Source organism: Lissotriton helveticus, chromosome 12 (assembly GCF_964261635.1).
Source record: "Lissotriton helveticus chromosome 12, aLisHel1.1, whole genome shotgun sequence".
NCBI classification, from domain to species: Eukaryota; Metazoa; Chordata; class Amphibia; order Caudata; family Salamandridae; genus Lissotriton; species Lissotriton helveticus.
Genome location: NC_136073.1, coordinates 89,704,729 through 89,731,461, shown reverse-complemented (window position 1 = coordinate 89,731,461; position 26,733 = coordinate 89,704,729). Strand labels below are relative to the sequence as shown.

Here is a 26,733-nt window from a genome sequence, read left to right as displayed (position 1 = left end):
CCTGCAATAGTGCATGCTCCCATAGGAAAAAGGGAGGTGGTGTTAATCCCTGCAACCCGTGCCAGGCACCTCAAGCTTCCTATCACAGGGTGCAGACATTATCATGGGGGTACCATAGGTGCCCCCTAGGGTACCTGCCAGAGGCCCCACAAACAAGGGGGCCCTGCTAGGGGACCCATAATCACTCTCTGACAGGCTTTCCATGTCAGAAAGCCAAGCATGGAAAGCATGTCGGAGACCCAGTATTATAATTCTAAGGGTGGAAAGACCGACCTTTGGGATTACGGGACAGCCTCTGACTAACCAACGAGCTCCTTGTTAGAATCCCAGCCGTAATGATGGCTGATTTCAATTCCTAAAGGCTGATTCATAATCAGCCGGTTGAAATTCAAACCGACGATGATGGTCAGAAAGCCTCCGACTAAAGGCTTTCTGACCGCCATTGTAATAAGCCCTTAAGTGTGGAATCCTCTGGCAGCAAGGTTAAGAATCTGTCTTGTTCTTTTATGAAATTGGAATTTAACTTTTTTGGTATTTATTTTAAGTTTACACAAACTGAATAGAGAGTGTGCCTGTAAAAGGGGCCTCTACCCTTCAACTCAGGTGATTAATGGATTTGTGGCTCATGCTGGTTTGGTGAGTTCACTTGCCATTCATGGAGTTTAATAAAAGATTAGCAACAAGAGAAGGTGTTTGAAATGCCAGAATAATTGCACACAATCTTTGCTCATTCAGAAATTTGGGTCCTGTCACCATCCCATTCTGGTTTACTAGAAGCAATTTGACGCTTGTTTAAATGATATGTTTTATGCTATGTTTGCATATTTAGTGATCGTTTTAGGAAATACACTCACTAGCTGTAATAGTGGTACATCCAGTTGTACCGTTTTTGAATACCTCATTAGGCTTAAGTAACACTTGATAGAGTTTAATGCCAACCAGTCTGTGCTGATTTATATCATTGATTCCTTCTTCAAAATTCATTTTAGGGTATGAAAACTACATTTTGAATCGGTCCTTCTAAACAGTGTGACACTTTATTTTGGGGTAGGTAACGCAGGTTTACCATCCCTATCTCAATTAACTCCTTATAAGGGTCCACTTGTTCATGTAATTCTTATGTTATTCCATTACAGCATGCAAATATCTAATTTGAAGTTGGTGCAGGACAATTTGTCTGATATTTGTTTGATTAAGGTAATTTATTCCCCGTTTTTTAGGTATGTACTATCCCTTTAGATATCTGTGGTTATAAATTTGTCAGCAATTGAATGTTTACATATATTTGACACAAGCGTCTCATTTCTTTGGGTAGCTCCGTTTTAGTTAATTCTCATCCTGATGTTGACCATGCTCTAAATGCCGATGTTGAGGGCTCAAAACATCGACAAGAAGCATATATGGACTGTGTTTTTAAGATTTTTGACAGTGGATGTGGACACTTGGTTCATGAGTGTGGCCTTCAAAGCAGTCTTTTGTCCCTATCAGCCACATGTATATAAATTGTACATACAATGAATGCACTTTTCAATCACCATATATCACTTTCACTGCTCTGTCACTTTTTAAGAGCACCTTGTATAAGAAGTATATTATACTGTGTGAATTGATGAATGTATTAAAAAGTGAGATATGTATAAATAAATGCACTGAAACGCATAACTGAATCCTACTCATTGGAGTGTTTTTTTTTACTTTCCCTAAAATAACACTATTGCTGTGGTAGTCAAGGGCTACACTACCCCCGTAGGGGCCAGTATATTGTTTAGCTATTGCTTAGCTCTAATCAGATTTATACTTCCTCGGCATACAATTTAAAGTTCATGTGGTACTTTCAAGTAGCTCTGCCAAAATAGGCACATTATTGTTGAACAGCAGACAAGAGTCAATACAACAGCACATCAGTTGCACACCTTAAGTCAATGATAGGGGCTCTGCTTCAAATGCAATGCAGCTAAAGTTACAAACGGGTGCCTGGTGTATTCTACTTTTCCTGTTTTCACTTACTTACCAAATAATTATGGATACATTATATCATCATTTTATATATCCCTACAACCTCCCAACAATGAAATATGCCAATGTATTGACATGCTCCCTTTCTATTCCCCAGCTTCACCACTACATCAAACATGCCACCTTCAAGGATGAATTTCAAACAAAGGCTTTCTTTGACAGTTCTGGGAACCCCCTCGCTCAGTATGATATTGTCCACTGGCAGCTGGGAACAGACGCCACAATACAACACCGTACAGTCGGGCACTATGATTCCAGTGCCCCCTCAGGGAAGAGCCTGCACATCAACACCAGCATCATTTTGTGGCCAGGATCTGCACAGGTAAGACCATGTTAAGAGTACAAAAATGTTCCGAAGCTTCCATGAGCCCTTTCCCTCCAGCTGATAAGCATAATGTCTGTATAAACTTAGAATGAATGTTGGTGATAGGATCTGACAAATAAGATCCACAAACTTTCCACACTAAGAGAAGGAGTAATGTCTCAGTTTAAAAAAATTATTATGTTGAAATGTTTAAATCCTTTAGTGGTTTTGGTATGTTGAGAGCCTTACTTCAAAGTGTTAGAGCTGAAGGTGACCACCTCGCTTCCTTCCACTCTGGACACTGTCTCCACGCCTGCAGTTTCGTTTTTTCATGTTTCTTAGTCTGATTAGACTACAGCCCACAATATGCTCCAGTGTATCACACAAACATCCAAGACTTGAAACAGTGTCTATAATGATGTGGAGAGGGTGGTCACCCTATGCACAGTTCAATATTGTGTAAAATAAATAGTAGTACACAAACACGTAAAATCACTTATGTATTTGCACATTAGATGAACTCACCAAGCATTTCTATCAATAGAAAATGAGTTGGCAAAGATATAAAAAAGGATAGAAGGTCCATCTTTTCTGCAAAAGATTGCTATAAAGAAAATGTTCAGCATTTAGCACCAATGCAGCACTGCTGACCAGAAACACAAGCATCTTTCACTTTATTAAATGAAGTGCAAGTATTTATGTGTTGAAAGCTATATTGATTCATGGAATTTAATTAGACTGGGAGATAGCCTCTTTAAACTAATATCTCTCAGGTGTAATTTGGAAATATTTATAAAAATGCTTTAAACATGTAGTTTCAATAAATATGCAAGTAAATGGATATAGATTTAGGACTTCAAGTGAACTATGGTAACTTAATGTGAGTTGCATCTAATATTACGGAGGGAAATGGCCCTAGTAAACAAATTAAAAAGAATATAGAAGAACCCTCATGTTGTTTGAAAGCAAACTTTCAGCCTGCTCTTAGATGGTCATCTAATCAGAACTCTTACATCCCATAAAGGAAGGGCAGAAATACCTGAAAGAAGCTAAAAAGCTAGTTGTGTTGTTGCACTGCATTTTAAACCATCATTATAAACATGGATCAACCATTTCTTAATTAGCCTTATCTCCACTACAAAAGGTAGAGTCCAGCTCTCCATGGGACTGACAAAGTCAACGTTCCTAAGACCACTAACAATCCTATGCCTTGTTTTCACATCAAACAGCTTTTCAGATGAGGTACATGGATTTTGAAGTGTTGAATTTGTCCCCCGCCCCAGTTAAGCTAACAGAGATTCTGGATTGAATCCTGAAAATCCCCTGAGTACTTATGAATTACCATGGGAATAAGTAATTCAGGGTCCAATTTACCTGGCCATTCCTCATTATTCCCGGCAGGATGCTCTCAGGTGCATGAAAGATCTGTGGTAGCTCGACAAATTGTATACATCCCAACTGCTCAGTGCGCAGGCGCTGCAGAATGGCTTCTCCCTAGTGCTGCTCCGCCGGACCGAACACGGATCCGACCAAAGGTGGCTCATTTGGTCGAAATGCACCCAACTAATTCGTGAATATTGGCATCAGAATACAGCTGCCAGTAGCAGATGTGGTCAAATGGTGAGGAGACGTGCTGTATCTGGAGACAAAACGAGTGAGTCTCGTGCAGGAGCTCCGGCGAGGGACAAAATGGTGGCCGGATTTGTGAGGAATGCCTGATCACTGACGAGCCGATAGCGGCACAAGCGGATGAGCGTTGAGAGGCCTGGCTGTGCTCGGCGCCGCAGTTACTTCAAACGGAGGTGCGGTGTTGTGACAGTGGGAGTGCTGACTGAGCTGCTGATCGCACTGAAGTAGAGACGTGAGCAAAGGTCCATAGAAGAGGGTTGGAGTCTTAAGAAGCTGCCTCTCCCTGCTGCAGACCGGTAAGCCAGATCTGACACCAGAGGGTGGTGGCACTTGTGCCCAAAGGAGCACATCGCCCTGCAATGCCCTGAAACTAATCCAGGGGCATTTAAAGGCAAGATCGGAGGAAAGTGTGCAAGGCTTTTACCCCCCCCCGAGATAGCCAAATTGCTGAAAGATGTAGCTGAGGTGGCCAGTAAGTGCAGAGTGCCCAGATTACAGTGGCAGCGTCAGCACTGACCTGGATCCTGTAAGTAGGGAGCTGATGGGAGGGACCAGAGTTTATGTGGGCCTACGCTCCGTGCCCTTCAGTGGGGAACCACAAGGAAGTCCCAAGCACAGTACTGAGGGTCCTGGGCTGACTGGGGGCAACCGTGTTCTTCCTGGGTGGGAGACCGACCCGGGCATCCCCGTTTTGCAGGCTACTTGGAGGAAAGGGAGCCCCATTGGCATAAAACGGATCGGCCATTAGGCTTCTTGGTCACTCTGCGCAAGGTGAAAATCCCTGTTACTTCCTAGGATTGGGGCAATATTCGGCTGGTCTGCTGATCCGGGGATACTGGATCACTGAAGGGGCAAGACCTGGCCAATGTGGGGACATCTGACACACCAATTTTCTAATAATGGCCACCATGTGTAGGTCCCTTTCTAAAGCACTCCTTCTCCCCTTGTTGGGGAGGAATCCAGCATTTATGCCCTGGAGTCTCAGAGATCCCTCTGAGAGAATTCACAGTGACAAGGGAGTCTCACACAGCGGAGGCCTGGGTTTTTATCCCATTACCGTTGGGAGCACAGCACTGTACACCGTGACCAGCGCGCTCGATGGAACTTTTGGTTCATGCCCCCTAGGCGGAAACTATAACCTTTCTGTATGTACTGCGGTGCCCAAGCAACCTTTGGCCGATGACCGGTGGAGCTGTCCCACACAGCTATAGAGGAGTTTAGCTCAAGTTCACCCCTCGGCTGTCACCTATGCAACCGGACGTCAGACACTGTTTTTCCTGGTCTTCCTGTTGTGCCTCCTACACCCTCTCCCTCTTCTTCCCTTCATTATTATTCGTTTACCTCCTCTATTCCTTCCCTTTCTCCCCAAATCTTCTTTCCCCTTGTCTATTTTTTTCCTCATGTTTATGCTATGCTTTTGTACTCATGTAATTCCAGTAACTACGCGCCAGTAACAAATTTAACTTGTTAACCATGTTCTGAAACAATGTTTCTTCCTCATGTAAAGCACTCTGATACCTCCGTATATAGCCAGCGCTATATAAAAATCAATAAATAAACTGGTTCAAAAACAGGGTTGCTTAGATCAATAAGAGAGAGAGGACTAGATAGGCTAGACCGAATCCCCTGGATTATATATGCATATATCAATAAGGGCTAGCTAGTTAAGAAGGATATAGGAGACTCAGGTAGGTACGTCAAAAAACAACAAACGATAAGAAAAAGCACTGTTTTCCTTATAAAGCCCTCACCCACCGACCTAGTCGGTGGCATGCTTATTCATCGGGCCCACCACAGTGGCACCGAATGTGCCCCGGGTGTGCTTCAACGCCAGGTGACTGCGGAGCTGGTATGTTGCTGAGTGTGCAGTGAAAAGGGTGAGAGAGGTGAAGTTTTTAAAAGCTATACAGAAGGTCCCAGCACCCGAGGGTTGCTTATCTTTAATGAACTGGGCCTCTGTTAGCGGATAAAAAAGGCAAGAAGACGTAGATTGGAGTACTAGTTATGACCTCCAACGTCTAGTGCGGTCTACATGTTTCAGCCAGTGCCTTGTGAATTTTAAGCTGGCTTTCCTCAGGACCATTTGATATGTGAAAAAGTGCAAATAAAGTAAAAGTAAACTTAATTTTAAGTGATTGTGTGGTCTTTTGGCTATGTGTGGCGCACGCTAAGGCGCTATAGCTGTTAGAGGGGATTCCCTCAAGCTTGATCTGTTTTATCTTGTAAAAAGGGTCGCCTGGCAGAGAAAGAGACCGAGTATTTCGGTCTGGTTCCTCCTTGGACCTATTCGTCCTTCCGCGGCGCCCGTTATGAACAGGGTTACCAGCCTCATTATGAATTAAGGGCATTTCGTAATAAGGGTTATCCCCATGGCAGGGCAAGTTCAGGAGTGATATCGGATAATACCCATTTCTCACTGATGAGCCTCAATAACCCTGGGACATGGCTCGGCTTTGAGGGTGCTTTCTATTAAATCATCTGTATGATAATCATACCCAGTGAGGGATATGGGCAATCGTTGTCCTCAAAAGGAAGGAGGAACAACTCACACAAAAAGGGAGTTTGAGATCAAAAATTTAAGAAACACCATGAAGGTGTATTACACAATTAAAGGGAATCAAAGAAAATGTGAAGTTCAGTTAGTTCTATAAATCAACCATAAGGCATAGTGGTTTGCCATAGAGGAAGTCTATCTCACCCGTAAATTCAATGTTCTTACCTACCATAGAAAGAAATTAAAATGCAATGTCATCATAGTCCTAGGTAACTTATCAACATATTAACAATTCATATTTCAGCATTATAAAATGGCCTATAAACCCACCACTCTAGCAGTAACCCACTACATGAATATTGGGTTGATCCTTCTGACCTAAAGTCATATGAATTGGCAGAGCAAACTAGATACAGGAACAATACAAAGAGTCATGAATGTATCTACTACAGTGTGCTAGCAGGATTACCCCTGGAATTGTATATAAAGGCTTCCCCCAGGGAGTTCTTTGAGAACAAGATATCATACAGATTACAAAAAAAACAGTGTATTATTGCTGCCTAGGGTGACGATGAGAAATATAAATAAATAATGAATATTATGAAGTCTTCCATATTTAAAAAGATGGAGTTGAGGATTAATTGAGATCTAGTTAAACAGAGACCAGAATATACTAGAAATGTCATTTCAACTCGAACTAACTCATAATAATCATTTGTATTTTTGATTAAAGAAAATTATAACAGTTGTTGCACTCCCCATTCGAGCAGTTTGTGTTGGACTTTACAATTTCAGATGAGGTTAAAAGTGAGTTTCACGTGACTGGCATAAACAGAAAAATACAGATGCAATTGAATGTTATTTCTGAAAAAATCCAAATAATTTAAAGTCCATTTAGTGGAAAAGCAAAAATAGAATTACGATTTGGACAAAAAAATGAAAAAAACACAAAAAAATTAAAAAACGTAAAATGACTTTAAATTGATTAAAAAAAAATATTTCACAGAAAAAATGTGGACCCCATAGCAACTCCCAGTTAGGGAACATTGTTTTGATAATAAAGAAGTGTAGGGAAAGGGAAATGAATGAAGTTAGGCACAAAAACCATAATAAGTTGAGGACCATGGGAAAGGAGGAAACAAACTAATTTCGAAAATGGGATAAAGTGAGTGGTTGTGATGCTCCCTGACATAATAAAACATGAGTGGGGTTAGAAGGAGGGTTGAGAGAACAAAATTGAGAAGGAAAATGCTGTGAAGAGAGGGAAGACTTTTGGGAGGTCATACCCCCAGAAAAACACATTTTATAAAACACTTGTCACCAGGTAAAATGACATCTCGACGTTGGCCACTCGACAGCTGCTACTCTACTGTGTTCGCAATTGGGTTACTGAAGATTTATGACCCTTTGGAGAGAGTCTTGTAGACTTTCTTAAACAGGAATGGTCTAAGGGGATTAAGTGGTTGGCCTATGTCATTTTACAATCTGGGTTTAGCTAATTTCTGGGAAGATCCATCTTCTATCTTGTGCACTTACTGTGATTAAATCAAGATACTAGGTGAGCATTGCTGCTCTGAGTGAATCATTTAGTTCTACAGGTAGCCTTATGAGGCTCTTTTTATTGCATAAATCTGTGCCTAAGTCATAGAATTTTCTAAATAATATTCGATCACAGTGTGCTTGCTCACTTTTTCTGCGGTATAGGTATGGGACTTCGTAAATTGCTGTACATATATCATCTTGGAGTTCTGTAGAGACTGGGCCAACTTTATGTCAGTCATGTATGCTCTTTGGTGAACCCGAGGAACACATGCTAGTTTTCTGCCCAAGATATGCCAGACCTAGAGCTAGATGTATTGTCCTTTTATGTCGTGTTTTGGGATTGACAAAGTGAACTATCTTCGAATTTGTAAAAGTCGTTCAAGGGCGTGATGGTGATAGTTGCATCCTAATTTCATTGTATGGCCTCGTTTAAGAGACACAAGTTGTCTGTCTCACTATCCAAGATCAGTACCTGCTCTGGGAATGTTCATGCACTTGTTTTAAGGTAATTTCTAGTGGTTTAATTGATGGTTTAAGTATTTAGAATTTAAATATTGAATTTCTGATTTTATCTATTTATGATGAGTATTATATGGTTGTTGATATGTGTTGATGATGAAATTTTATATTCGATCTGTTAATAAATCTGGATTTTGGTAAGGGGAGAAGGTGATGGCTAAATGTATCTATAAAGACTCTTTGGGAAAAAAAGCAAGAGAGAGCCCATATTCACACTTGATGCTTTAAACATAAATGTAAACGTATGCAGTGTTTCTCTCCTTATTGATTTAACTATCTAATATGTGTTTGTTTAAGCCTTAACTGATGAATGTACATATTTTATTTTTAAGTATTCTGGCTGTTATCCTCTATGAAGCCTTGCATTTTCTGTATTGTTTTGCTTTGAGATAGACATGTGCTGATGCATTGGGAATAACAATGGATTTTTTTTAATTAAGATAATATTTTAAAAAAAGTAAACATATGCAGTGGAACATTCCAACCCAAGATTTGTGCCCAGTCAAAAAATGGACAGAAGCTGCCTTGCAGCTTAAGGCGTTGTGTTTGGGAAGGGGTGTGCGAGTAGCAAATGGGAGGTCCCATTTGGATAGGAAGTGTGTGCATAGTTTTAACAATGGCATTAGGAGTAGCCGTATTGGTTATTGCTCAAAATAAATGTATGAGTGCGTTAACAGGTTTGACACAATCTACTCCCCCGCTGCCCTTATTTTTGGATCTGGGATCTCATCATATTGAGGACCTAGTTTGATTTAGGCCTATAGCACTTTGGAGAAGGCTATGGGCCACCCTGAGCTTTTACTGTATACTAAAAACCTCTTGGATTTCAGGGGGGTTGGCACCCTAAGTAAGATCAGATGGCTGCTGTATATGAAAGAAACCTGACAGTGATGGGGATGGGTAATTTGGGGGAGAACCCAGAATCGAACCCCTTCCCTTCAAAAAAGAGCTTAAGACTGTTTGTATGGATCTGGTGGAGATGAAGTGCTTCTCTACCATTACAGGACCTACCTTGACCAGAGACTTCCTATTGATAAAGCACGAGCCAGGGTTTGACCCCTACTGGGACTTCATTTCAAAACCATTGGATAGGAAGCTCTACCACCAGTTTAGGGTATGTTCTCTGCTGATTAGAGCTTTTACTAGCAGATGGCAAAAGCCCACGACAGATCTGTGCCCCTCATGCTTGGCGCAGCCAGAATCCATCCCAAATATATTATTTGTCTGCCTGGCCTACACCTCACCAAGGAGGAAATGGCTCAAACCCACCTGCACTAATCTTGGCACGAGAGTTGCCATCGAAGCCTTGATGATTTTACAGACATGTACCCAGGAATCTTTAGTTATTGCTATTGCTAAATTCCTGAGTTGGGTATGGATGATTCGGGCTAATAAACTTAGGGCACACTGATAACTTGTTTGTGGATGTCGGTAGTATGATTCTGTCTTATTTTTGTACAACGGGATAGATGCTGTATGGCTTATCCTCTCTTAAATTTTTATATTTTTTGTATATATACTGTTTTATAACACAAGAGTCGCTGGATTGGGGTTTAATAATTATTTTAACCATATTATTGTGTCTGTTACATTAATGTCATGACTCAATTATTTCTTAACAAAGTATCTTTTATATAGTAACCTTTATTTGCTTGTATTGTCTTGTATGGGTTTATAATTGAAATAAAGACTCTATGATGATGATGATGATGATAAATGTAAACTGCAAATTGGAAAAAACATTCATACATTGCAACAAATGGTTAAGATCTATCTAAGCATGTCTAGCTACCTTGTTTTATGTTTCTCATCGAAACACCTTACGTAGCAAGGGTATGCCTAGTTGTGGGTCCCACAGCATGCTACATAAATGGGGCTCAAACAGCGCCTCGTTGAGAGGAACCAACAGTTCAACACAACGTGCCTCAAATGGCTTCTTTTAATATGGAAAGGAGATGTATTCTGAACCTTAGGTTACACCGCCTCTTTTGTTGCTGGGTCTCCTTCGATTTGCATATGATTGTGCCTGTCTGTTAGGGCCTGGGGGTGAGGAAGAAGTAGAATGATTTTCTAGCTTCTTTTGAAAGCCTAGGTAAGAGAGAACCATTAAGTCAGATATATCTGCTAACCAGATATAATCTATTTAGACCTGTCAAAATGAAACTAGGGCGCTATTCGAAAAATCAGCTGGCCATCTTCCATTGAGTATTGAGTCATGCCACCTAAATGCAGAATTGTCCAGTTGGGCACTTCAGCTACTATAGCTACTGTGGTTTGGCCTTGTCCATTTGTAGCCTCTTTTGCTTACAGTATACCCAATCTAGATTGTGACATACACCTTTTCCTGGCACGAATTTTCCTCTGCCTGCCTGCTCCTATTTTTTTCACTATGATTTTGAATCTCCCATATTTGAATTAACTTGGACTTGAAGAGCTCATCCACATGACTTAAACATCTGGAACTGTTTCAATCCGAAAATATATGTAAAATAAAATATAATTATTAAATTGACTCCAACCAACATACAGACCACCTCCAAACTTGGCCTGGTGTGGTCTGTTGCTCTCTAAGGACATTTACATACAGCTGATGATGTGTTTGAAGAACTGACTTCCTCTATTTAATAAAAATAGATATTTTAGACAATATGTTCATAATACTTGACGCATTGAACCTGCCTAATATTTCTCAATACACTATTTTTTTTTTATTTATTTACTTATACTTGGTATGAAACCATTTTTTTTCAATTGTAACTGCTGGCTATATGTGCTGTTACACAGACCCCTTCAAATATTTACTCATGGGACCATGTTACTGCATCGGCCCAGCCACCAAAATAAGCCAATGCATCCTTAAATATTAATCTTTAATGAAACCTGCCCCCATAGTGGACTTGTCAGTTGTCTATTGCTGAAGCTCAGACACAGGTCACATCAACTATGTGGCCCTAATTCAGAGTTGGTTAATAATAATAATCAAAAGTCTCTGATTTTCAAACAAAGTATAAAAAAAAGATGAATCTACCAGCTGCGTTCCCCCAACCTGATTCCATTAGGATGGGGGCTATTTAACAAGCATATTTTCATCAAGAATCACAACTTCCTTAAGCACATTATTAATTATCAGGTAACTATTATTTAAACCTTGTGACCTTCTTATCTTATCTTATCTTAAGGGGCTCTTATATAGCGCACTGACACCAAAGGTTTCCTGGCGCTGGTTGAGAGCTGTGAGATGGGGAGACGGGGGTCTAGCCTGTCTGCGTGAAAAGATAAGTTTTTAGAAGTTTTCTAAATGCCAGGAGGGAGTTGGCAGATTTGAGCGAGAGGGGCAGCTGATTCCAAAAGGAGGGAGCAAGGTAAGCGAATCTCCGACCGCCAGATTTTTTAAGTTTGGTAGGAGGGACAGCTAGCAGTAGGCGATGAGAAGAACGGAGATTACGTACCGGGCGGTAGGGGACGACCAGTGATTTGAGAAAGGCAGGGGAGGTCCCGGACACAGCCTTGAAGGTCAGGCAGCCGATCTTAAATGCAGTCCTCTGCTCCACCTGCAACCAGTGGAGTCTGCGAAGCAGTGGTCTCGCAGATTGCCACTTCGGGGTTTTATAGGCCAGTCTTGCCGCTTGGTTCTGTACAATCTGGAGCCTATTAAGGAGGGATTTGGGTAGGCCTCACTCTTCCCTGCCTGCTATGTTGTTTTCCAACAATGAATATATTTGATCAATTAGCAAAAATAATCAACAAGTCAGATTTAATAGAACATTGATCATGCTATACCCGTTGAATGACAGAACATACAAAGCTCTATCTAAATTCTCCATTGTAGAACTATATTACCAGGTGGGGCTGGCTGTTGGGGAAAATAACATCACTGAGCTGAAGCTCTCATTGCAGTCCTTGGCCCAACACTCATTGAGGTTGAGGTGACATCCGTGGAAGACAGTGTGAGACACAACAGAGGAGTCTACTTTTGTGGGAGGCAGCCCTGCAGGGTGCTCAGAGTAAATGGATGGCACAGCACGGGATACAGAGAGACAAATTAGCTGCCGGGCCAAGAATATCTCATCCTGCATCATTTACAGGCAGAAAGACTGGCTGGAGGTTGCGACAGTGGCCCAGTGTCATTTCAGTGAGCAGGTTCAGGAGGTTAGTCAGGGCAGTGGCCTCAGATTTGTGCCATTACATAAAAGGTGAAGAGAGGTGACAGGATTATTCAAGGGTAGAAATCCAGAACCCTCTTGGTGTGTAGTGTATTACTCTTGGCAATGGTGGGGACTGCAAACCCCAGAGGCAGCCATTTTGAAGCTGGACCATCGGATTGGAATGTCCAAAGTCAAGAAGCACCGAGGAGGACCCCTCTGTGAGTACATACACATCCTATGGACAGGACTGGAAGCTGAGAGGTGGGTCTGACCTAACATACTCATTCACCACTATTACTGTCACTTGCTAACAACAGAACAGAAGGAAAATACTCACCACTCTGATCTAATTTTTCTAGAGGTCTTCTTTGTCATCAGTTTTAATCTTACCACATGGACTCCAGAATAAAGGTTTTATTAGAGTACCAGTGTGCTCATTTTTAATTCACTCACCTTTCTTTTTCCCCCCACACACCCGCACTCACCACTGCAGAGTTACTCCTAAAGGAACTCTGACAAAGAGCCCTCTTGTGGGCCCGTTGGGGACTGCAGCGCCACCCACACGAAGAGCAACGCCCGATGATGAAGCATGAAACCCACATGGATGTGTGAGGGCACTTTTTCCAAAAGGAGGAATTCCCGCACCTCCACACTATTCCGTCTCCAACCTACCCTGTGAGGGAGTCTCACTCACAGTCTACCCCAGCAATGAAAATAGCCAGCTCTTCTTGTCTTTTCTTTAGGAACAATTAGTTACCCCTAAGTGATTATTATTCTGCAAAGGGCTGGACTGGCATCTAAGGAGAGTTGATCATTTGAAAGAAGTCTGATGATCGATGACCCAGTACCACCAGTGGAGCTAACAGTTTCTGAGGCAGTGGTTGGGAAAGCTAAGAGCACCATGCAGGCTGTTTCTACAGGGATCATGGCATTGGTGTCAGGGGCATCAGTAGTGTCAGATGCCCCTCTAACTATGCTAGTGAAGGAACTGGTGGAGATCAAAGTGTCAATTAGCACAATGAATGCCACTGTGTCAACCACCTCAGTGGAAGTACAATCTTTAAGGGTTGACATCGCCAGCTTCCAGATTAGGTTATTCATTATTGAACAGAGACTCGCAGATGTGGAGTCCAGGTGGAGCACTAACCCAGAGTTTGGCCCCGACATCTGGTCAATCATTGACTTGGAAGCCCAGAGCTGCTGGAATAACAACTGTATCTCTGCGAATTCTCGTACAACTGCTACTGACTCTATTCTTGATGACTTTTAACCCACCCTTGGAATTTCAGTGAGCTCACAGGGTAAGGTCCTGACATCCCCCTCTCCTGATCATCCCCGGCAAGTCCTCGCCTATTGCCTTAGACATCACCAAACCTGTCAGATTATGGATATGGACAAAATGCAATGACCATATCTGTCTCATCACACCGTACTTTCCCTTTGAAATAAATCAAATGCAGGAACGTCAACAGATAAATTAGGTGAAATCCAGTCTGTTTGAACCAGAAAAGCTGTTGATCACTTTGGGTGGGGAAGTCAAAGGAATATGTTGATGGGGAGGAGTTGAAATTCCTGCTGGACACTCTGTACAGCAAAGAGGCTGCAGGATTGGCTATGTCGTCAACTTAGCCACGCTTGCCAGATTCAAGAGGAAGGAGGGGCTAGGAATAGCAACATCTTGGAGGAACAAAGACATCTGGAGGAGGTGACATGGAAGTGGGGAAAGAATCAAACATATCGCAAAGAGACTCTAGGAGGCATAATTCCAATGACATTCTGCAGCATGGTGTCACAAGCACTTTGCTGCGCTGAGCTGCAGCATTAAAAAAATATAGGGATGCGCTGCATTTCCAGGAATGCAGTCCACACCTGTGCTCTCCCCTGCACAGGTGCTAAAACAGCAGCTGTGCACCAATGCAGGAACCCTTACACCATGGTGAAAGGGAGCCTGCATTGCAGTGATGATTGCATTTGTGCAGGAAGAGATACCTTCCTGCACAAAAATAATCTTCAATGGCATTTTGCTCCTTGTATACCAAAAAAGAGCAAAGAATGAGGAGAAATAATTAAAGTATTGCTCCTTGTTGCGCTATGTTAATGCCTCCCCTTGAAAGGCGTTATTTTTTGGTGCAGCTTCAGATTTACCAATACCATGACATACCCCTTTAATGCAGAATACTGTGTGAATGAGGGCCATATTTACAAGGCAGTGTAAAACAACAAAAAGTGGCTTTGTGTGATTTGTAAATATGGGCCAGCACACAGCGCCACCAGAGCATCAAAAAAAGTGATGCTCCGGTGGTGCTAGGGTCTTGTAAATATGCTCCAAGGACTGGAAGAGATAGGTCTGAATCCCTACCAAAGCCCTGGTGTTAGCCATAACTAGGGCATTAGGCCAGTATTAATGGATGACTTAAATGTTGTTTATCTGTTTCACATGCCTTGGTTTATTACATAAAAGACTGCGATGGGAATAGTGGCCACAGGTATGGGGGTTGAAGGAGGCGGCGCCCCATCCCAGCATCCTTGTGGGGTGGAAGGACTTGTCTTGTAGTTTTTGTAGTGGAACAGATGCACCCCACCCCACAGATGAGGCTCTGGGAGGTAGGGTATTGAGGGGCAAAATAATATGGGAGGGGTGCATGATGAATTACAGAAGAGATGGAACACTAATTCAGACTCATGGCATTAACACACAAAATGTCATTAAGAGACAGTTTAGACAAGATGGGTACTTCTGAGGTGGGTATTGCGTCTGAGGGAAGAGGGACTGGGGGAAAAGAATGGAAGGAAGCTTTGATGAAGATAAAGATGCGAGGTCCCCCAGAATGTTGCTCACTAATGCTACTGGGGAGTGTGAGGAACAGGGGCCTTGTTGAGGACTCAAAGGGAAACCTTACCCAGGAGGTGGAATTATACTGTTCCCCATTGACTGCAGGTGACCACAGTTCTTAGTTTCTCATGAGTTTTTTCACAGGTCGAGGGCTAGGATACTGATGGTCTGGCAACCACTGGGGTCCCTAGTGCTAAGGGACATTAAGTAGCAGTTTGGTTATTTGGGGACCAATGCTTTTTCTGCTTCCTTCTTGCCCTGGATCGAGGGATATTATATTTTAGATCACTGAGACTGGTCTGTACCCTGGGATATTCGCTGAAGTGATTGGAGACACCTCTCTGAGATCCTGATAGATGCCTTATCTGGGCAGAGGATGCTAGTTTTGGCCATGCATACAGATCATCCATATAGGTTATTAGCAGTTTGCAGGACTACCTGGAATATTACAAGGATGCCAGGGAACATAAAACTAGGGGTAGGAAGAACTCATAGAGATTGACTCTGAAATTCTGAGGAGGTGAATAAAAAATAAGTGAGATTCCACTGAACTCTGCGATTTGAGCAGGAATAGGCATGTTGTGCTGCCAGCACTGTTATTTACTACGAGTAGCAAATTCTGTGTTGTGTCTGGTGTGCCAGAGAGTGCAGGTACGTGAGATGATTTTGCTTGGAATATGACTAGATTTTCTACTCAAGGGGCCTCCTTCTGACCCAAACAGTTATGACTGCCTGTGACCAGCAGCATTCGGAAAATCTCGCCCGATATCCTCCTAGCAACCGGAAATTGTGCTACCAGATGCCAAATTTCACATGTGCTCAACAACTTTCTGGAGTAATGTGCAAGAAAAAATTCCGCCATGCCACAATTGGAGGAATTTGGGAGGATCTCTGCGTTACAAGAGCAACGCAAGGTCACCAAAATTCCGGAAACTCTATGGGCAGAACAGAATATTCTGCCCACCCCTACACATAACCCATCATGTTTCTGTATTTGAATGTAAATGGCCTCAAACACTTCACAAAAAGTACAGGGTATTCAACTTGGGTCGGACTAAGCCAGACATCACACTGATTCAGGAAACTGATTTGAAGGCCCAGCAATGTGACAAATTGAAGCAATATTGGGTGGGGAGGGTTGTCTATGCATGCCCAGGGCTCTTCCCATTCCAACAATCGACATCTTTGAGCCATAGGACCTAAGAGGTAGTGATACCACTTCATAAGCATCAGCCATATAGACTGCATACCGAATAGATTGATGGGGAGAGGAGTACAATTTTGTTAAGCTCCAAATACAGTATTCACACTTGATTGTGGGGTCCGTATACACACCAGTTGGAGATAAAGCCAATGTATTATCTAGGTTGACTAGGCTGTTTGTGTCATTCAGAAGGATGCAGGTAATAATTGGGGGGGGAATGGAACACAGTACTTAACAATGTGCTAGACAGTTTTGGGCAGCCTAACATCAAATACAATAGAGATAGGGCTGGATAACAAGATTTGATCTCTGATTTCACAATGGGAGGCCCCTGGAGATTGTTGCTTCCCTTGGCTTGAGATTAAACCTTTGCTTTCTGTGTCCATGAAACGAGGACCCACTTAGACTAATTCTTTGTTTCAGTTCCTACCTTACAGCATGTAGAAAAAGCATGGATTATTTCAGTGCTGGTTACTGACCATGATGGCTTAACTTCAATATTGCATCCCCTCCTCCTGGGGTGTGGCGTCTAAATATAGCCAGATATAAAGAAGAAATAGATAAGCAAAACTAGTTTTTGGTGGTTCAACAGTTCCTGTCTAGAAATGTAGGGTCAGTGACTTCCCTCTCAAATTTATGAGGGACAGGGAAAGTTAACATTAGGGAGGAACTAAAGAGAATCAGCTGCAACAAGAAAGAGGATGTGGCCTAACAGCTAGGGTGGTCGACCTCAAAGCTGGGGAACTGGGTTCGAGCCCCTGCAGGGACGTTCAACATCCTGTTATTCTGAGCAAATCACCTAATCTCACCGTGCCTAATAAACAATAATGATGTCCATCTGTAAAGAGACTGGTAGTCATGTAAAGTGCTCTGATATTTTTGGGTCTAGTTTGCGCTATATAAACCCCCCCCAAAAAAATAGATAGCGCGGGGACCAGATGAGACGATACCTAGAAAGGGAAGTTGTGAGAAACAATGAATTTATGCAGTATTTATTTATTTATGAGATTTATAAAGCGCATGGCTACACCAAAGCTTCCCAGCGCTGCTGAGCGGAGCAGACAAAATGTAAGGTCTCTGGGGAACAGCCAGGTTATGAAATTATTTCTGAAGCACTGTTCATTCTTGGTTAGTCTTAGTTCTAGATCCATACTATTCCAAAGTGTTGAGGTTAGGTGTGAAAAGGATCTTCCACCCCATCTTTATCTCCTTATTTTAGGTGTATTCATCGGGAAGCTGACTCCTGACCTAAGGTATCTGTTGGGAGCATAGTGGGAGACCAAGGATTGTAGCATGGTTAGGCCTCACCTGTGCATGGCCTTGTGGGCAAGGCAAAGGGCCTTTAAGTTAACCCTGGATTGGATGGGTAGATAGTGGAGCTTCTTTAAAGATGATCTAACTGATTCATGTCTAGGAAGTTTGAGAAGCAGTCAGGCTGCTGCATTTTGCACCACCTGCTACCTGCCTGTGACATATTTAGGGGAAACCAGGCACAACAAGTTGCAGTAATCCAGAAACGAGATTACCATGGCTTGTACCATGGTTTTTCTAGATTTTTGGGGGATTAGGTTCAGGATTTTTCTGATCATCCGAAGGATGCCGAAACAGATGCCGGAAAGTTATTTGGCCTGAGTATCCATGGATAGGTTTTGGTCTAGCCACATTCCTAAGTTCTTGGGCAGGTCTGGGCATATGGAGTACTCTGGCTTGTATGTAGAGTCCTTTGTCTCTTCAGGGATCTCGCCATTGACTGAATGAAGTGAGTTGTAGATGTTTTCAGCTTTATTCTTAAAAAAGGTGGCTAGTTTGTTACATCTCTCCTTTGAGGATTGAGAGTAATGTGCGCCAGATTTGATTGTAGTGAGGGATTTGACTATTTTAAACAGTTCTTTTTGAGAGTTGGACGACCTCTCGATTGTTTCCTCAAAGAAAGCTGCCTGAGCTTTCCTAATATCCTTATGATATTGTTGAATGGCCGCTCATATGGGGATTTGAGGTTTGGGGCATAGGTGTTCCTCCAGCTCCTCTATAATTTTTTACAGTGTTCCCTTTGGTCTGCTAGCTGGGGGCTAAATCAGCCTGCTCTATTACTGTTCTACTGCTCTGTCGGTCTGGGCTTCTTAAAACATTTATCCACGGAACTGGTAATCAAGACTGACCAAAGCCTGTGTGCCTCATCTAAGTCTACTGTGTTTGGAGGGATAATTGCCTCCAGATATCTAGTCCAGAACTCAGGGGAAAGCCTTTGCTATTTATGTTGCAGAACTCTGCATATAGAAGTGGTCTGACCGGAGAGTCTGGTAAGGAGTAAGGACCTGAATTCTAGGATCATTAGAAAAGATGGGGACCAGAATATGCCCCTTTTCATGCATCACAGATCCCACCTGTTGTATGAGTTGCATGGCCTCAAGGTCGGCCATGAGTCGTTTGGATGATTGGTTGTTTGTATCATCCACATGAATGTTAAAAGTGCCTAATGTGGTGAAACCACTATTTCTTATGATGATGCTGCCCAGGAGATCAGGTATGAACTCTAAAAAATATGTGCAGGTCCCTGGAGGCATGTGGAGGAGGCTGCCTGAAAATTAGGATGTAGGGGAGAGGGTCAGTCTGAATTGGATAACCTCATAGTTGGTTAAATTGAAAGGGCTATTAGAACAACTCAGATGTAAATTTAAAAAAATGGCCATGCCACCTCCCGCTTTTCTCGCCCTGTCAAGCCTTGGGGAAGGGTAACTATGATGTCTGTTGTGGAGCTTTCTTTAATCCATGTTTTGGTGAGAAACAATGCGTCAAGGTCTTCCTCTTCTATGAGCATCCCTATCTCAATTGTGTGCCCTGGGAGGGATCTACAGTTGATGAGGCCCATCGTCCAGTGCTTGGGGGTTTGGTTCACCAACTCTTTGCGACTACCACTCGGCAGGGACATTTAGTAAAACGCTACATATTTAACAACCCAGATGGTTGTTGCCATCAAGGGAGTGGTGGCAGAGTGAGAACATAGTTGGCATGAATGATTCTAGTTTCTTTTTTGTTACCTTAATAATCCTTGTAGGATCTGGGTAGAATTGGGAAGAGTTTCTGGTCCCTGGTCCAGGCCAGGCATGGATGGGCGCAGATGGGCTTGCCTTCGTCACGCCAGTGGCATACCCGCTGCACATGTCTGCTGCGCGAACATGCAGCTGCCGCCATAAGTAGGTGAGCCACTTGAGTCTAGAACGCTAACCCACCCACTCCGTGTCTGAGGGGAAGAGCAATCCTCATTATGGTCCGAGGGGGTGGAGCGGCTTCCCTTCATGCTATGGGGCTTCCCACTTTTTGCTCCCATTTTGATCTCTAGATGCTGGTTGTCTGACTCTAATTGTGCTCTGGCCGCTGCTAACCAGACCCATGTCTTGTGTGTCGATAAAAAAGTCCTTGGTAATTAGGTGCAATTTCAATTGCTACTGACTACCTACCTGTAAGTGTCTAGTAAATGGTATGGAATGTAGGTTTAAAGGCACAATAGATTTAATGCAATTAAATGTGCACTGTTGTGTTGCCTGCTGTCATTTTCAAGGCAGCTCTACTTTTCAGGCTGCTTTTACCAGTCAATCATATAAAAATGCAACTTTAGAATTAAATGTACTTCCAAAGTCTTTAACTACCCTATTTGTATATATGTCACCCCTAAAGTCTCATATAAGCGCCCCGGGGGGTGAGTCCTTGTAACCAAAAGCAGGGAAATTTTAAAAATATGTTTTTTATGCCCTGGTGAGGGAAAAACTGCCACTTTAATTTTTCCCCATTGTAGCACATTGGCTCCATAGGCTAACATGGAAATCAATACTTCAATAACGTATAACTATTGATAGGAGCGAGCTGAAAATATACCTCAAATTATTAAAATTATAGATGGAATAAATCCAACAACATGTCACGGTTAGATCCTATAACTATCACATAAAATAAGTTATAGACGTTTCTGTTCTGATTAACCAAAATCCAGGATTCCAGCAACCTTTCTTTCTTGAATGGCCAGCCTTTAACAGGCCAAGGCAAAGTTCTCCCATGAGGTGTGAATTGGCCTGCATAAAGGCAAAGGACATCTGTTGTGAGAAGCTCTGAAGCTGTAGAGCAAAAGGAAGGATGAGGTGGTGTGGCCAAACTGGTCTTCAAGATCGAAATGCAATTAGGATAGGACATAGCCTCACCTTCACAGCCTGCAGCCCCAGCCAGACAGGAGCCCCAGTAATTTAATTAGCATAGGGATTTGAAGAGGTGTGTTAGGGAAACTTAGCCACTTTAGTATGTTCGCTTAGCCAGATCTTAACCTACATGAGAGTTTCTCTATTTTGGATTTTAAACGAATAGTACTTTCTGGGACACGAATCTGCCACACTTTGGAGGAAGTTGTCCTACCTGAGGGTGCCACCCAGCACCTCTTTGGTCAGGATGCCCCACTCCTTGTCACCCAAAAATACTGAATAAAGATAGAAGAGCTGTCCATCAACACAGATCCCTACCTTGAAACTACAAGAAGAAGTAGGACTGACCTGCTGGACCCTTGGACTACGCAAGAGAGGACTCCACTCGTAATGCCTGCACTTGCTGCACACTTTGGTTTTTAGCCCAAAATGACATTTTGCCTTGCTCTGAAATGTGAAGAAGTGAACTCCTTGAAAGAAACATGTAAAAACAGTTGCACCTGTATCATTTCCACCAAGAAAAACCCAGCTGAACAGCATTCAGTGGACTTTAAAGGATTTGGCTTGGTGCATTGTGGATCTTGTAGTCCCAACTCCCCTAAGAGCAGCTCAGGGATTCTGGAACCTTGGATTGGTATTGTGGACCCTTAAATATCTAATAGAAACAACTGGGGAAAAAGGACTGTCCTGCTGGACCCAAGGACTTCACAAAAGAGGACTGCACTCATAAGGACTACACCTTCTGCCCTCACAAGGCTACAACAAAAGGATATGCCTGTCTCAAAAGATAAGAAGTGGAATCCCAGATCAGCAACATGTAGAATAGTGGTGGAAGGGCTGCCTGCAACACCATCGCTGAGGACAGCTCCAGCGGACACTTACAGCTGACAAGCTTCACCTGGATTCCACTTGGATTGACCAGGTGCATTGTGGGAGTTTAGTTCCAGGCCCCTAGAGGCAAACTAGAGCTTCTGAACCCTTAGATGGCGCTGTGGATCACGTTCCTGCATCAAGAAACACTTCTGGAGGTAAGTGTAAAATTGTAACATCGAGGGCGGGCTGGACGCTTAACTTTTTTCCGGTCCAACACAGCCTTCTTTAACCCTTTGAGAGCTATTAACTTGTAAGCACTAGGTTTATTTTTATTCTTTATAAATTCATATGTATATGGATTTTGTTCATTTTAGTGTCATTTTAGTCATACAAATATTTTATATTTTATATAAATTGCTGTTGGGTTTTTATTGTGTGTTGAGTCTTACTTATTTACGGTTTTGATGCTTTTGAAATGCTTTACACGCCTGTCTCCTAAGTTAAGACTGCCTGCTCGCAGTAAGCTACCAATGGCTGAACAAGGGAATACTTATTGAGACCTTAACTAGGTCTTATATTGTGATTTTGGCCTTATTACTTGTGGTAGATACATACTTACCCCTACTAATAACCCGCATTCCAACAGAGGCAAACACCCTCACAAAACAAAATGCAGGAGACCCAACTCCTGACTCGCTTAGAGTACTCGTTGAGTTATATGGTATGTATGCCGCCCAGGCAGAAAAAGCAAGCTTTCTTTTGAGACAACAACATTAGACTAGGGGGAAAAAGGCAGAGTATCATCTGGCCCTACAGTTGAAAGGAGTGGAATCCACCTGCTGTCCACAACAGGCATGTACCTCTTCTCACTCATCCCAATGATATGCTTAGGGAATTAAAATACTTCTATTCCCAATTGTACAGATAGGATCCCAATGTGGAGCAAGAGGTGGAAAAACTTTTCTTGGACATTATACCCCTCCCTAGTATGTGGACAACTCAATTATATGTGAATATCACAGAGGAGGAAGCTGCAGGCTAATGATGATTTAAGCAGGAGTAAGGCCTAGGGATAAAATGGGAACCTAGCCAAAAAAATTAAGATGGGTAAACCCTTGCTTACTCCCATATTGTGAGGGTTTTCCAGGAATCAAAGAGCTCTGTTGGATTACTTGATGACTCTGCAAAGTCCAGGATTGTTCTCATTCCAAAGCCGGACAGGGACCCATTTCAGTGCACCATATTCCTAATAAATGTGGACACCATGAGTTTAGCTAAGATTTTGGTGAGTCACCCATAACAATATATGACTGACCTGATACACCTCAATCAAATTGTGGCATATCAGCATGGGGCGAGCAGAGATGATTGGCAAATGTGGCAAAATTGTAATATCAGATGTTTGGTGGACATAGTTAGCGTAGATGGGATTTTACCTTTTGACAAGCACAGATCTTGCATGCAAACTTATACAGGAGAGAGGATGTGGACTCATGGCCAGAACTGCCGATTTTGGGGCTGTGGAACCAGGTTCAAGCCTTTGCATCGGTTCAGCATCCTGTGATTCTGGGCAAATTACTTTATCCCTCTGTGCCTACCCAAAAAATATATAATAATGTGTCCTTGTGTATCAGAACTGGTGCTCATGTAAAGGACTCCGATACCTTCAGGTCGGGTTCACGCTATATAATCTGCAAAAAATAAATACAGCTATGTAGATATACACAATTAAACAGTGACCTGGAGGCAACCCTCCGTAGGTCCCCTTATCTTCCCATGACTTCCCAGATATGGAAATATCTGCACACATCAAAGAACTTTGGAGGCATTGTACCAGGACTTTATACTCTCCTAATTGACATGGTGTATTCATAAGGATCAGCACTGTGACAATTGTAATGGTAGGAACACAGACTTGATATTAGATTTGATGATGAGGATTGGGAGATGCTGATGACTGAGAATGGTTGGGGCTTGGTGGTACTGGACACCGGCCTGACCCCAGAAGGCCCATTTGAGTGTGCATTCCCTGTGCTGGAGATGTGAGGAAAAGGGGGGAGACATGTGGTTTCTGGTACGCTTAGTCCTATTGCTTGATTTCTCAGCATTGCCTACCCTTTTATACCATATAAAGTGTGTCTCTCAACTGCATTTGCAACAGCGAAGGTGGGGATTTTGAGACTGTGCAAAACTACATAGGTACCATCCCAAGGGCAACGGTTGGAGAATATGTATGACACAGCAAAGTTTGAGAAGATAATATACAGACCCAATGACAATTTGCAGATGCTTGGAGAATTGTGGGTTAACTTTTCACAACAATGAGAATGGAAGGGCAAAAGGGATGGTAGCAGAAACGCAGAACAAGGGGGTGTATATATTGAGAGATTCTGTGGGGGGTTATGACATGAATGGTAAAGTGGAGGAGGAGCATGTTTTGTTTTTGGACAAAATCATTAGTTTCAAGTTGGTTTATGCAGGCTTGGGGAGGGAAAATAGGGGAGGGGTGTTGCACACATATCGTACCATGTTTACTGGCTGGATTGTACTGTATAGTTGCTAGTGTACCACAATAACTAAACATTAAATGTTATCAGAGAACTATATTCGCATAGGTTTTGTTCGAACATAGACTCACAGGCACAACATTAATTGTATTCTCTGCAGGTAATACTCTAAGCAGACACACATAAAACTATTGAGCACAAATTGGAGTGATAGAATATGTAGTAAAAGAATATAAAGTCACCATTGTGCAACAATTATTCAAGAAACTGCGGCAATGGCAAGCAAAATTTAAAGAGGACTGGAAAAGGCAATGTGTACTCTAAACCTAAACACTAATTAAACAACTTCATGCTCTCTTTGGGTGCATTTGTTTTTTCTTTCAAGAACCCAGTATCGATTTGCACTCCAAGCTGCCCCTCTGGATTTCGAAAGGCTGCTAAAGAAGGACAGCCTGCTTGCTGTTTCTCATGCATTCAATGTTCTCCGGGAGAGATAACCAACCAATCAGGTACGTACATAAAAGTGCTTATGACTCCTACATAAAAAAAAATTCAGAGATCACTAAAAACCTCTTCTTGCTTTCAGACTCTGTGGATTGTTTCAAATGTCCCTGGAATCAGTGGCCAAATGCTGAGCAAAACCAATGCATCTTGAAGCCTACTGAGTTTCTCTCTTTTGAAGAGTCATTGGGCTCCAGCCTGACAGTAGTCAGCTTTATTCTCGCAGCAGTCCCGATTGCTATCCTGCTACTCTTCATCTATTACAGAAACACCCCCATTGTCAAAGCCAACAACCGCAGTCTTAGCTACCTCTTACTTTTCTCCCTCACTCTGTGCTTCCTGTGCTCAGTGGCTTTCATTGGTTATCCCACAGAAATCAAATGCCTAATTCGTCAGGTCGCCTTTGGAATTTCTTTTGCTCTTTGTATTTCCTGCATCCTAGCCAAAACCATCACAGTAGTTGTTGCCTTTAATGCAACTAAACCAAACAGTGACCTAAGAAGATGGGTTGGTCCACAACTGTCCTACTCGGTCATTGGTGGCTCTACGTTCATTCAGGTTTTCTTGTGTGCCTCATGGTTAATTATCTCTCCTCCTGCATCAGAATTCAACATTCAATCTCAACCAGGACTCATCATACTTCAGTGCAATGAGGGTTCTCCTTTTGCCTTCTGGTGTATGTTGGGGTATCTTGGACTTCTGGCATCCATTAGTTTCATAGTAGCTTTTATGGCAAGAAAACTGCCTGACAGTTTTAATGAGGCTAAATTCATCACCTTCAGCATGCTTGCTTTCCTCAGTGTGTGGCTCTCTTTTATTCCAGCTTATCTCAGCACTAAGGGCAAGTACATGGTGGCTTTGGAAAGTTTTGCAATTTTGTCTTCCAGTTTTTCCCTTGTCTTTTGCATATTTTTCCCAAAATGCTACATTATTTTGCTGAAGCCGGAGATGAACAAAAAGGAAAGCCTCATGGGCAGAGAAGCGAGCCACAGGATAAAAATTAAAGATACTTAGACGTTAAATTGTTCCTTTCAGAGTGGAAAGTCCTTCTGCTTGAAGTTCTTAGTTTTACAATTCCATGAATTTCTGACACTAATTACTTTCTAAGCTTGGGATATCCAATGTAATACAAAGTCAACTCTGATTAAGTTTATTGTAGAATAAAGTTTAAAGGAAATTAACATTTCTAGAGCTCAGTTGAATAAAAATGCCATTAATGTCCGCCGTGACTACAGAAATCCAATTTATTAAACATGTGATTTTACTCCTTAACATGTATTTTCTTTTCTTTATATTGTTAATGGCCTATACCATAAGTTATAACGTTTGCTTGGTGTACCTAATTGCTTTCATTTAGTTGGACTCCTTACTTGGTGTTAGAGAAAGTTACACTGTCATATGTATGCTCATAAACATATGTGTACATAGAGGGGTTCATTATTATTGTGATGAATCTGCCATGGAAAGGCTGGCATGGATGTACTTTGGGGCCTGTTGCAGGCCCCCCATGTGCTGTTACAGATAGATGATGCGATCGCCACGGGTGTCGGTCGCATCGTAATCTTATGAGTGGGACCGTCACCTTACAGGTGGACGGTCCGACTAACCGCAACAATGGCGCATGGACTTAAGTCTGTCCGCTATTGTCATCCCCCCCATAGTTTGTTGGTGTTATCATCAGTCCGAAAACATCAAAACTTTACTGTGAGTAGTAAAAATAGAACAACTACTTCCAGAAAGTCTTGCTTAGCATAAATATCACTGGAAATATATTGGAATAGCCAAATATAAACAGAAACCAAACATTACATTTGAAGTTAATTACCAATAATTACATTTCTTCAGTTAACAACAACAATATTCAACCACTAATACCAAAATACATAACAATGTTGCACAAAACATATAAAATGTGTTGATGTACAAACCTATCAATACCCAAAAGTCCCACCCAAGTGAGCTACTGTACATCAGATTCCATACTGCAAAGGAGATAAAATACATTTTGTGTTAAGTAAATCCTAGTGTTTTCCTCTCTC

The 26,733-nt window shown here is 42.3% G+C and overlaps 1 protein-coding gene across 1 annotated transcript in view; it reads left to right on the top strand.

The window, feature by feature from the left end:
* The window catches only part of LOC144797906 (extracellular calcium-sensing receptor-like), a 77,249-nt gene extending 51,541 nt beyond the window's left edge, over positions 1-25,708 (top strand). Inside the window, exons 3-4 of the mRNA XM_078668707.1 lie at positions 24,579-24,702; positions 24,780-25,708. Coding sequence (XP_078524833.1) covers positions 24,579-24,702; positions 24,780-25,708 — 1,053 coding nt within the window. The remainder of the gene's footprint in view (positions 1-24,578; positions 24,703-24,779) is intronic.
* The last annotated feature ends 1,025 nt before the right edge of the window (positions 25,709-26,733 follow it).